The sequence below is a fragment of the Chrysochloris asiatica genome, unplaced genomic scaffold (assembly GCF_000296735.1).
Source record: "Chrysochloris asiatica unplaced genomic scaffold, ChrAsi1.0 scaffold00179, whole genome shotgun sequence".
Lineage (NCBI taxonomy): Eukaryota > Metazoa > Chordata > Mammalia > Afrosoricida > Chrysochloridae > Chrysochloris > Chrysochloris asiatica.
In genome coordinates, this window is record NW_006408697.1 from 2,234,910 (window position 1) to 2,247,873 (window position 12,964).

At 40.8% G+C, this 12,964-nt stretch overlaps 1 protein-coding gene across 1 annotated transcript in view; it reads right to left on the reverse strand.

Annotated features, from left to right (window-relative positions):
- The window catches only part of MTR (5-methyltetrahydrofolate-homocysteine methyltransferase), a 170,889-nt gene that overhangs the window by 79,141 nt on the left and 78,784 nt on the right, over positions 1–12,964 (reverse strand). The window contains exons 13-14 of the mRNA XM_006872011.1: positions 10,686–10,826; positions 9,190–9,375 (exon numbers count right to left, since the gene is read on the reverse strand). Coding sequence (XP_006872073.1) covers positions 9,190–9,375; positions 10,686–10,826 — 327 coding nt within the window. The remainder of the gene's footprint in view (positions 1–9,189; positions 9,376–10,685; positions 10,827–12,964) is intronic.

The window sequence follows — 12,964 nt, forward strand, 5'->3', positions numbered from 1 at the left end:
GGACATTGTTTCGTTCTGCTGTACATAATAGGGTCGCTATGAGTCGGTTCCGACTTGGTGGCACCTGACAACAACAACAACATACATGTATAAACAAAAAGTAATATATTCTGCTATTATGTGATAATTATTTCTGAGACACTTCATATTATCAAAGAGTGTCATAAAATTATTGTTTAAATTAGAAAGGGATAATTAAATCTAGAGAATAACATAATTTTTTGCTAATGAAATTTCAATCATAGACTTTCTATATTTTGTTTATAGATTTAAAAATATCAATTGATTAAAATTCCCAACAACAGCAAAAACACAGTGCTTCCTTGTCTGTTCTGCAGCCCTCTAGAAGTTTCAGGGTCAGTCTGTCATATTTGGCCTTGATCTTGTTTGTATCTTGTATCAAAAACCATAAACCACAGGCCCAAAAATAGCAGCAGACACTGACACAAAACAGCTGTGACTTTCTCAGCTTTGCTTAGTTTCAACAATGGTTTCCCACTAAAGAGAGTTACTTTCTTTTCATAAACAATGGTGTTATTCAATAAAGCAAGTCCTGGCTTTTAGCGGATCTTACTTTAATGATCACATTAAAATATTTTTTACTTATGAAAAAAGGATTTTTTTTAGAAGACATCTTTATTTCCTTCACTTCACTCTAACAATTTTCTTTTGTGGCATTTTCCTCCACTTTTTATCAAATGCCATTTTTTATCATCAAATACAAGGAGGCTTCAAAAAGCTCTTGGAAAAATACCACTATCTTTTAATTCCATTTTTCCACGAACTTTCTGAAGCTCCCTTATATGACATGTCTATACAACTTTTACTTTTATATTTACATTTTCTAAGCATCATCATGTTGCTCCATTATATTTACCATTAATATTTAAATGTTGCGGTTGTTGTGTGAAGTGCCATGGAGTTGATTCTGACCCATAGCAACCCTGTATAGGGTTTCCAAGGAGCAGCTGGTGAGCTTGAACCACCGACCTTGTGGTTCAAACGACTTTGCAGTCTGACACATTAGCCCACAGTGCGACACCATACTTTGGGTAATATTCCAGTATAATGAGGTTATAATCTAAGTGACCTAGTTCCCTTCAGACAACAATTTTAATTATTATATTTTCAATAATCCTGGTGTAAAGTCTTCATATGTATATTATTATTATTTGTTTTTAGAGGCTAAGTCATTTATTCAAGGACACGGCTAATAGTGTTGGGTGGAGGACACATTTAAATGTCATCGATCTGTCTGAATTTAAAATCTGTCGTTTGCTCTCACCCCCTTTAATTTTCAGTTTGTGTCCCTATGATGAAGATATGTGTCTGACAGGCAGCAAACAGATCTTATATTTATTTCCTCCGTTCTGTCGCTCTCTGCCTTTTGCACCAAGTTTAGGCCATTTACATTTTAGGTTATTAGTGAAAATTAAGTGTCTACTGCCTTTCGCTAATTGTTGTTGTTTTTTTCAGTCTCTTTGTTGTTTTTGTTGTTGTTATGTGCCGTGGAGTCGGTTCCGACTCATAGTGATCCTGTACAGGGTTTCCGAGGCTGTAAATCTTTACGAAAGCCTCATCTTTCTCCTGTGGAACACCTGGTAGTTTTGAAATGCTGACCTTACGGTTCGCAGCCCGATTTGTAACCACAACGCTCCCAGAGCTCCTTAGATCCTTTCTTATTCTCTCATTTTTTGGTGTGTTTTAAATGCTTTCGGGGTTGAGCCTTTTTGATTTCTTCCTTCTGTTTCTTTCTAGGTGTTTCTGTATTGGTAATCACAATCACATTACACACTTTGCAATCGCTACAATGATTAACAACAAGTAACATACAACATTAACATAGAAAACCCAATTCCTGTTTTGCGGCTCCCTCCCAGAGCATGTCACTGTGCTTCCATTATTCAGTATGCTGAACTTGCACTTCCTTTTCTGTACTTGATATTGTGTTGTTTTGGAATTTAACCACCGAGTTGGTTACATCATATATTTTGTATTGGTTGTTTATTTTAGAGATTTCGCTCTGTTTATTAAAAAATTAATGTTCACGTACAGATTCGAGTAAAGGAGCTGGGGTGATGCTGTTGGATAAACACTGGAATGCTAATGGCAAGGTCAACAGTTCAAACACACCAGCTGCTCCTTGGGAGAAAGGTGGTACCTTCTGTTCCCATATAGATTTACAGCTTCAGACACCATATGTACATTATTTTTATACTTCTGAATTATTTTGTTGGGATAATTTCCCAAAAATGAGATTATTAGTTCATGATATTAACATTTTATGGCTCTAGACAGGAGCTCTGATAGCGTAGTGGTTACGAATCGGGCTGCTAACTTCAGGGTCAGCAGTTCAAAACTACCAGCTGTTCCTCGGGAGAAAGATGAGGCTTTCAGCTCCCGAAAAGATTTACAGCCTCGGAACCCTGTACAGGGTCGCTATGGGTCGGAACCGACTCCCCAGCACACCACCAGCGGTATCACCATAGCCGTTTATGCAGTCCTGGTGTGGCTCTGGGAGATAATGCACTAAACTGAAAGGTTGGTTTTAACCACATGGTCAGCAGTTTAAATTCACCAGCTGCTGTTTGGAAACCCTATATAGGGCAGGGTCACTGTGAGTTGGAGCCGACTCGAAGGCACAAAACAACAGCAACAGCAATCCGGTCTGGGCTACAATCTGGAATGAAAGAGGCTTTCTATTTACCACTGTTGTCCCACGGAAACCTTGATCATTTTTACATCTACTTTTACTAATTAAATAGGGATAAAATACTACCTTAATACAGCTCTAATTTGCTTTGATTTTTACATTTCTTTTACTGTTGTTGTTGTTGTTGTTATGTGCCGTGGAGTTGGTTCCGACTCATAGCGACCCTGCACAGGGTTTCCAAGGCTGTAAATCTTTACAGGAGCAGAACGCTTCATCTTTCTCCCGCAGAGCAGCTGGTAGTTTCAAACTGCTGACCTTGCGGTTCGCAGCCTGATTCATAACCACTACGCTACCAGAGCATTTCTCCCCACATTTGCTTTTTATTTGTAGGCACATTAAAATCTAAATTCCTCAGACAAGATGCATACTGTGCTGTGGCAATAATGTACAATTTGGAAAAGGACAACAGCTTTGGGACTGGACAGACCAGGGCCAAACCTTGGTCCCACCATGTCCTAGCCTACTGACCTTGGCTAGCAGAAACATGAGGAAGACAGCTATCCCAGGTGGTTTGCCATGAGGACGAAATGAGATACATTTTGCTGGTGGCTTCCAGCTAGAGTATACATGAAAACCAACTTCTGTGAATTTTTTTTTTTAAATACTGACACACCAGGCCTCAGCCCAGACCAAATGAATCAAAAACTCAGAGGATAGCTAAAATCCAGGTATCTGATTTTGTTTTGTTGTAATTTCTGGCAGCGACAATCCTTCCCTCCCCAGTCCTAGTATTTCTACTTTGTAGTCCTGGGTAAGCATCACAGATCTGTAGAGCACACAACATGCTGTTCTCACTTTGAGAGTTGACCTTACTCCTAATCTGACTGAGAAAACAGAAGCCATCTAAAGAGAATATCCACAAGCCCCCACGAGCACACCATCTAGAGGCCTGAACATCTGAACTTGAACAGACAGTGGTGGCTCCTATGTACAGCCATTCCTCTTCCATGTCTACGAATCCCACCATCTCAACCATACAAAGTTAGCCTCTTCCATCTGTCTCCTTCCTCTCCTGCATCACTTTCACCCTTTCTTGGCAATCCTCATCAGCTCACAAAACACTATGATGTCCTGCACACACGTGCCCTTTCTCAACCTCACAGACCCCTCTGGTTTCTGTCCTAGCTCTCTGCTCTTCTTTACAACAAATCTCCTCAAAAAAAGCTGTATATACCTGCTGTCTCCAACTCTTCCAGATCTCTCTTGAAGCCACTCTAATCTAGCTTTCATCTCCTTGGAAACAGCACATCAAGATCACATAGAACCCCATCTCTGAATCTTAAGGTAAACCCTTGGGGCTCATCCTACTTAACCTATCCAGAGCACTGTAAGACCCCCACCCTTCTCCTTGAAGCATGGTCTTCTCCTGGGTCCACGACACCCTCTTCTGGTTTTCCTCCAAACTAGCTGCTCCCTCCTAGTCCTTCTCTGGTATCTCTTCTCCCCAGTCACTAAACAACCAGTCTCTAAAAGTTGTATCCACAGATCTTGGGTAAGCTTTAAAATGGCATCTAGTCTACGGCCACATCACCCTAAGCACGCCCAATATCGTCTAAAACATCATCTATGCGTGAATAATCCCCAAATTCTATCTTCACGCTGGACCCTGCACCTAAACTCCAGACCCTTCTAGGCAAATGCACACTCAGCATTTTGGATGTCCAATAAACTCCATAAATGTAGGATGTCTAAACTCAAAACTTCTGATCTCAGTGCGCTCCTTCCCTATCCCAAACCTGCTTCTCTCGGTCTTCCCATCCTTCATCCATAACCCATCCTACCAACAGCCTGTGCCCAAAATAGAAACCTCTAAAAGTAGCCTTGATTCTTCTTTCTCCTACGACCTACTCCCAGTGTGGTTCTACCTTTAAAATGCATTTAAAACAGGTGACTTTCCACGTCCTCTGTGCTTCCACCTTGGTCCCGGATCCTCCCTTCTAAATGATGTTCAGGTTAGCCCTATGCAACAACTGTGAGGACGGGCACGGTTTCTTCTGTTGCACTCACAGAACTGACTCCACAGCACCCAAAAACAAACTCCTGCAGACGCTCTCCACAAAGAACCAGAGGGGTATAAAGGCTAAATCAGGTCTTATCTGCTCTTAGGATCAAAACTCTTCAATGGCTTCCTAACTCTCAGAGTAAAAACCAAAGTCTAAGAAGGGTCTGCTACTTTTCTAACCTCAAGCCCTCCCAATCTCCTCCTCTCCCCTAGGCTTTGTCTACACAATGACTCTGTTGTTTTTCAAATACGATTAGCATGTGTTCTACTTAAAGGTTCCTTTGGCCCAGAACACTCTTAGCTTAGGGCTAAACTCCTTAATGTATCTACTAAAATGTCACCTGACCCCTGAGGCCTCCCGTATCCATCCTACCTTAGTTCTCTCCAATCCTTTATCCTTCCTTCTTCATTTCCCTCCACTGCACTTACCACCATCCAACAAAATATTTCTTTATTTATGTATCACCCCACCTTGCTTTTCTAAGAATATATATCACACAAGGACAGGAACTTTGTCTGATTCCATGCAATCATCTCAGAGCTTGGGCAGGGCCAGGAACATAAGTAACAAGAACTCACTATGTTTTTTAATAAATCAGAGCAGACATTTGCATGCATTATTAAACAGCAACAAATTGCTTTCTTTTCAAAGGAAAGAGCTCCTGGGTAAAAGGAAAACAAAATAAAACAGAAAACCACAGCGGACAGTTTAGAGAATAAATGTAGATGTAGAAAAAAACAAAACAAAAAAACCCCACACATATACAGAGAAAGCCACAAAAGAGAGTCTGAAGGATAAACATAGATGTAGAAAACTCCCACAGAGCAGAATGAAATGCCAGACTAAAAAATGGAGAAAAAACAAAAAATGAGTCAACCTGTCCAAAATGTACAATATCTGAATAATATGAGTGCCAAAAGAGAAAATGAAGCCATTCAAGGCAAATTCCTACAACTAAAGGTCATGAGTTTGCAGATTAAGAGGGCTTTTGAACAGCCAGCACAACAGATGAAAATATCATCATCAGATTTCAGAGTGATGTGGGCATTAGAGGCCCAGGAAACTTCCAGAGAATGGAAAAACAAAATCAGCTTCATGAGAAGAATTAAGTTTTACGATAATGCCAACCTTCTTAACAACAACAGTCTGTAAGAAAACGATGGAGCAAAGTTTTCAAAACACAGAGAAAGTAATTTCTAATAAGTGTAGTAATCCTACTCTCAGATAATTATAGGCAATCAAAAGTAAAATGAAGCCATTCTTATAATACAAGGCTGCAAAAATATTTCCCTGCCCTGTTTTCTTTCACTAGAGTCAACCATAATATGCACATTACCAAATGAAGAATTAAACCAAGGAGGTGGTGGTGGCTATGTGCCGTGGAGTTGGTTCCGACTCACAGCGACCCTGCACAGGGTTTCCGAGGCTGTAAATCTTTAAAGGAGCAGAAAGCCTCATCTTTTTCCTGCAGAAAAGCTGGAAGTTTTGAACTGAAAGCTTCATCTATCTTTCTCCTGAAGAAAAGCTGGAAGTTTTGAACTGAAAGCCTCATCTTTCTCCTGCAGAAAAGCTGGAAGTTTTGAACTGATGTCCTTGAGGTTAGCAGCCTGACTCTAATCACCTAAACACCTAGAAGAGGTATGAAGGTAGAAGGAAAACTCAAGGTGACAGCTGTGTAATCAGCCATGTGAGCCACCCTTCCAGCTCAGAACAGCTGAGAAGACTGCAAGAGAGATGTTTTCAAGAAATTAAAATGCAGTCTACTTAATGTGTTTGCAGATTTAAACAATTAAGGGATAGTCTGGGATGGAATCTAGGAAACAAAGGACAAGAAAATGATTAATTCCATGAAAACCATGGAAGGTTCAGGAAAGCAATCATGGCTCCAATTTTACATAAATTAGTAATATAAACACTGAAAAAACTTGTAACTAAAATTAACTAGAGTGGGATGAGGGGAATAAACTAAAGATGTGTGGGAAATGCTTTAAAAAAAAAAAAAGCTCAGTCCTTAACTATGAAAGTAAGACAGTAAATATTAACTAGAACTGAAATGAAATTTGAAGATGAGGAGGTAAATGCTACAAGAATCTGCTGGAAACAATAGGGATTTGGGAAAGGCAAGGGGCTGGGGATTTCCATATTTTGTAAGACGTATTTATTTATCTCTGTGGCACTGCAGGATAATGCACAGGAACACAAGGGTGGCCATTCAAATTCACCAGCCGCTCCTTGGAAACCTCATACAGGATCACTGTGAGTCTGAACCAACTCAATGGCACTTAACAACAACAGCAATCTGCATACATCAGGTGCCCTGGTAGTGAGTGAGTTGCACTTGGAATCTACCAGCTACTCCAAGGGAGAAGGATGCGGCTTTCTGCTCCTGTGAAGATTTACAGCTTCAGAAACCCTACACAGGGCCACTAGGAATTGGAACACTACCGCCACCGCCGCTGCCATCTGCATATACAGGAGAGCCTGGGTAGCACTGGGCTACTAACAGAAAGGTTGGTGGTCTGAATCCTCTCTGAGGCTGCAGGATAGCTAATTATTTGTAGTCCTTCTAGTCAAATTTCTCCAATTAGTGAGAATCCTAGTCTCTACATGCCTGTATATGGACCCATTTTGAAATGAGTTGTTGAAGAGTAAAGATTAGGGTGGGGTTAAGAAGTAAAGGTTACAGTTGATCTAAGTATTAAGAATGCCCCCACCTTAGTAGAGGGTGTGACTCAAGTCACCACCCTTAGTGTCCCTTGGAGGCATGATGTGACTAATTTCTAGGATAGCTTTGGAATAGCCTGCTCTCTTGCCCTGCATCTTGCATTTGGCTCATGACGTCTGACCTCCAGTTCATGGCATTTGCAGGTCATCACCAGACCTGATGATTCTCCAGCTCCTGAAGCCTTGTGCATCAACAGCCTGTCGTCTGATCTGCCCATCCAAGTTCCTCAGCTCCTGAGACTGTGTAGGTGAGCAGATTTCCTCCAGACAGATATTCTCTAAGCTACAGATTTGCAACTTGCCAGCCTCCGCAATTTTGTAAGCCATCTCTTTTGACAACTGTGAGTTTTGTGGAACGTTGCAGCATGTTGCAGAACCCTGGGACTTAGGGCAGAGGATTGTGGTGATTGTTGGCCAGGACTATGGAAGGCTATAGCGTGTCGGAAAAGTCGAATCATTGGGGTATCTTTAACTTCTCACTCTAGGGCCCAGCCTTGTGCTGACACTTATAAAAGACATCACCCATACAGAGGCCTTCTGAAAGATCACAGACATTGGAAGTCCTATGAGAAGTTGAACCCTGAAACACACGGGGTCACCAGCTGCAATCACTGGACAGCACCTGTTGGTGATGATCTTTCTATATGAGGGGCTTCAAAAAGTTCATGGAAAAATTAAATTTAAAATAATGGCATTTTCCATGAATTTCTTAAAGCCCATTTATGTATTTTTGATCAAAATAAAAACTAAATCAAAAGGCCCCACCATTTTAAACTACTAGTAGAAGTGAGCTAAGATACAACTTTCAAAAGGAAAATTTAACAATGTACATTAAAAAAAAAAAAAAAAAAAAAATTATGGTGCATTCCCTTTGACCTAGCCATCCATTTCTAAGAACTGACTGTGCAGAACACAGAAGAAGAATATTCAGACTGGAGTCCTGGCGTGGCACTGCGGGTTAATGCGCTGGACTGCAGAATCAGTTTGAACCACGAGGTCGGCAGTTCAAGCTCACCAATCGCTCCTTGGAAACCCTATACAGGTTCGCTGTAGGTTGGAACCAACTCCACGAAACTTAACAACAACAATTGTTTATGTTACTAAAACATAAGAAATAATCAAAACTGGATAAGAGACTGAGCAAAACATACAGATGCTGAATATTTGTTGTTAAGTGCATTCGGGTCAGTGTCTACTCATAGGGACCCTGTACAGGGTTTCCAAGGAGCAACTGGTGGGTGAAAAGCGCTGCTGATTCATTTCCATGGCCCATTCTTCAGTAGGGTTGGTTGGGGTCTTTTTCTTTGTTAGTCATAGAAAGTATTGGGGTATTAGGGATATTAACCCAGTGGTCTTGCTGCAAACAGAGCCCTGACTTTTAGCACACAAGTTCATATTTTTACGTCAACAGCTCTATCCATTTTCTTTCTGGCTTCCAGGTAAGACCGTCTACATCTCAAAGCTAAATGAATATTTTCTGACATACTTTCATTTTTTTCTAAAAAAAAAAAAAAAAAAAACCAAGAGATTTTTTTCTTGTAGATCTTTCATGGATTTAGATTTTATTAGTATATGCTGAGAGGGTTCTAACTTTTAATTTCTTCCCAATTATGCCAATAATATATATTGAATAATCTTAGCTTTCTCCACTGATATAAAAACTTTTTTTATATAACTCAACCAGGACTCCAGGATTTGCCAGCACAACCGAGTTATGCAAATAAATAAAAAGTACACAAAGTCACTCACCTGGCCTTCCTCATCAAAAGCCATGACCACCACAGCAGCTCCAAACTTCTTAATCTTTCTGGCCTTTTCTAAGAAGTCAACCTCTCCCTCCTTCAGACTAATGCTGTTGACGATGCACTTCCCTTGGCAGCACTTCAACCCGGCTTCAATCACAGAAAAATTGGAAGAATCAATGCACAATGGCACCTGAGATCAGAAGAACCAGAAAAATCACTGAAAGGCCACGGTCACTACTAACTCCCTTCCATGGGCTCCTAAACATTCTCTATTTCCTCTTTGTTATTGTTGTTAAGTGCTGCTGAGTCAGTTCTGACTCATAGCAACCCTGTATAGGGTTTCCAATGAGCAGCTGGTGAGTTTGAACTGCCGACCTTGTGGTTCACAGTCCACTGCTGATCCTACAGTGCCACACCAGGAGCCCATTTCTTCATTAGGAGTCAAGAAACAAATAACTAGTAGTGTGATAAATAGGGTTTAAATACACTTGTTCTTACAACCTGCTAAACAAAAGTTCATCAGTTCAAACCCATCAGCTTCTATGCGGGAGAAAGATATGGCAGTCTGCTTCTGTAAAGATTACAGACTTGGAAGGTCTATGTGGACAGGGGGACAGTTCTGCCCTATTGTAAAGGGCCACTAGGAGTCAAAAGCCACTCGATGGCAATGGATTTGTTCTTAAAGCCAAAAAGTGGCCAGAGTCCAAAATACTTGGAACAATTTCCGCCTTACAAGAGTCTACATGCATTGGATGGGAATTTACAGGTCAGAGATCAAAGCTGAGCATCAGAACTGTATCCACCAGGCCAGTTCACTGGCTTCAGTACTAGTTTACCCTTTTCAGTTGCCTTAAACCCTGAGGCAAGCATCTGAAATTTTCCTGATCTGACTCTGGGATTAATGTTTAGCCCATGACTTTTGGGTACAGAACTCCAGCTAAGTTATTCAAATTCAATCCTCCCTTTAGAAAATCAAATACCTGACTTAAAAAAATATACACATGAGCTTTAATATTAGAAAGGAAAAGCAGATCAATATTCAGCAAATGCCTGTGAGTAGAAGAAAGGATACAATTGAAGCATGCAGGTTAAGAACAGATTCCTGTTAGAGACTCTTCATTCTAGCCCCCATCCCAAGGAAGGTGAATGTCCCGGCTAATTGGGTAAGACTGCTGCAGAGAAATGAGACAACCAACTGAGTCAATCAATAATCCAGTGCCTAGCATGTCTTAGGCCCCGGGCACTTGTTAAAAATAATTGATTAAATAGGCAATGTGGTAAAGCATGGTAAGCTCACAACAGGGCACAGACGACCATGAGAACGTTATTTCCTGGGCACCAAAGCCAGCTGCTGTGTCTCAAGTGCAGTCACTCCTCCTTTCAGCAGGGACAGCACGTTGCCAAGATGCTGCATAGGGGTATGGGGGCAACTGACAAAGTTCAATGAGAGACAGAACAAGACATGTAAATTCCCTTGATGAACATGAACATTTATGCAACCTTGGCAATGTCTGGCTCGGAGGCAATGAAGTTGCAAAATCTGGTCATGGCACTTGGGCCATCTAGCATGCCATCGTCCATGTTGATATCCAGCACCTGGGCCCCCATCTCCACCTGCATTTTGGCAACACTCAGTGCTTCCTGAAAGAGGGATGTAAGAGAAAGCAGCATTAGGACCAGGTAACTAGTTAAAGCAATACCTTCTTGCCCCCAGCAGGCTTTAAAAATACTAAAGTCTTAACAGGAAAACATCATCACACACTCACAGTTTTGAAAAACAGAAATCTACATTCCATAACCGCCGTCATTTTGGCTCTTCCCTTATTTGTCCACTCTCATATGTGGATTGTTATCAAGTACTGATCATTTTTCTCATAGACAATCTCTTGAATTTACACCTTTCCTTTTTCCATTGCCTTCATGTTTTGGCCTGTTTCCCCAAAGCTCATACTAACATACGACAGTCTCCTCTTGACTCTGGGTCTTCTCTCCTTCCATCAGTCATCTCAGACTAACTTTTCCTGTCCACCCCATCATTTCACAACTCAGAATCCACAAGGTTGTTTTCGACCACAAAGAATCTCTACTCCTCATCCTGGCATTCAAGGGCCTCGGTGACCTGGTCCAACTTCTTGTCCAGCTGCACGCTCTACTCTTCCCCTGCTGTAATCTCCCCTGGCCTCGCCCATTCCCACCTCTGTGCCACTGATCATGTTGTGTCTTTGGCTTGGAGGGTATTCCCCTTCCCTTCCACATTGTCTAAGACTCAATTCAAGTCCCACGTCCTCCTAGAAAGATGCTTAGAGATATCATCCAAAACTCATAGAACGCTGTTGCTGTTGTTAAGGGCTATCGAGTTGGGTCTGACTCATCACGACCCTGTATAGGGTTTACTAAGAGCTGTTGTTGAGTTGGAATCACCAGCCTTGCAGTTCACTATCCTACAGTGCCACACCGGACTCCCATAGAACGCTAGGGTTTGTTAACACATTGTTGTTATGTGCCATGGAGTCAGTTCCGACTCATAGCGACCCTGTACAGGATTTCCGAGGCTGTAAATCTTTATGGGAGAAGAAAGCCTCATTTTTCTCCTGCGGAACAGCTGATAGTTTCGAACTGCTGACCTTAAGGTTCGCAGTCCGATTCGTAACCACTACGCTACCAGAGCTCTTTTGTTAACACATAAAACATGCAAAATGTTCACTGCAAGTTGTTAATAACAGTTACATGAAAAGAAATGTGACTTGAAATTAATTTCTGCAGGTTTTTATACTGGGTAACTTTTACAACACTATAATTAATAAAACATTAATGTAAATATATATATGCAAAAATGTACAAGGGTGCTCCAAAAAGTTTGTGTAAAAATTCCATTACCTTTAAACTTCATTTTTTTTCAAGGACTTTTTGAAGCCCCCTTGTATATGGGTATGCACATATACGTAAAGGAATGTGGTGAGTCTGTGGGATAAGCAGTAGACTATGAACCACAAGGTTGGCAGCTGAAGCCTACCAGCAGCTCCTTGAAAGAAAGATGAGGCTTTCTGCTCTTATAATGATTTACAGTCTCTGAAACACTGTACAGGGTTTGCCCTGAAACAGAACTGAATCGATGGCACTTAACAACAAAGACATATGTAATATATGCATTAACAAGATACAATTAACTGTATTTCTCTCTAATGACAATTTAAGGAGTATCTTGTAGGATCAGTGTACCACAGAATACACTTTGCATAAATCCCCATTTCACAATTATCTCCAGCCTCTGAACTCATATAGCAATTGTAATCATTATCACATGATTTATTACATGATCAATTCCTTGTAATTTCATGTGTATTAATTTATTCCACCAAGAAGATTTTGAGTGACTGGAAATCAAGAAAGTTCTTATGCATCTCTCACTTCCTTTAAACAGTGCTGGGTAAAATATACATGTTCAATAATGCTTTCTGATTGTTACAGCACAGATCGTTGTTTTTTTTTTTAAGTCGTTATTGTACACTCTACTTATTACTATTTCATTACACGAGTAAGAATAAAATCAACAGAAGATGTGCGGTAGTGGGAATTTTTTTCTAGCCCAAGAAAGGTCAAGAGAAATGTACATCCATCAGTGTGACAGCTCAGGCATGACATCCTTTGGCAAATGCTACAGAAAGCACCACTTGTAGTGAGCAAGGTCACAAAATGAAAAAGGACTGCAATTCTAATCATCAGAGATGTTCACTATCAGCAACGTGTTAATACTATAAAAACATGTGTATGTATATATA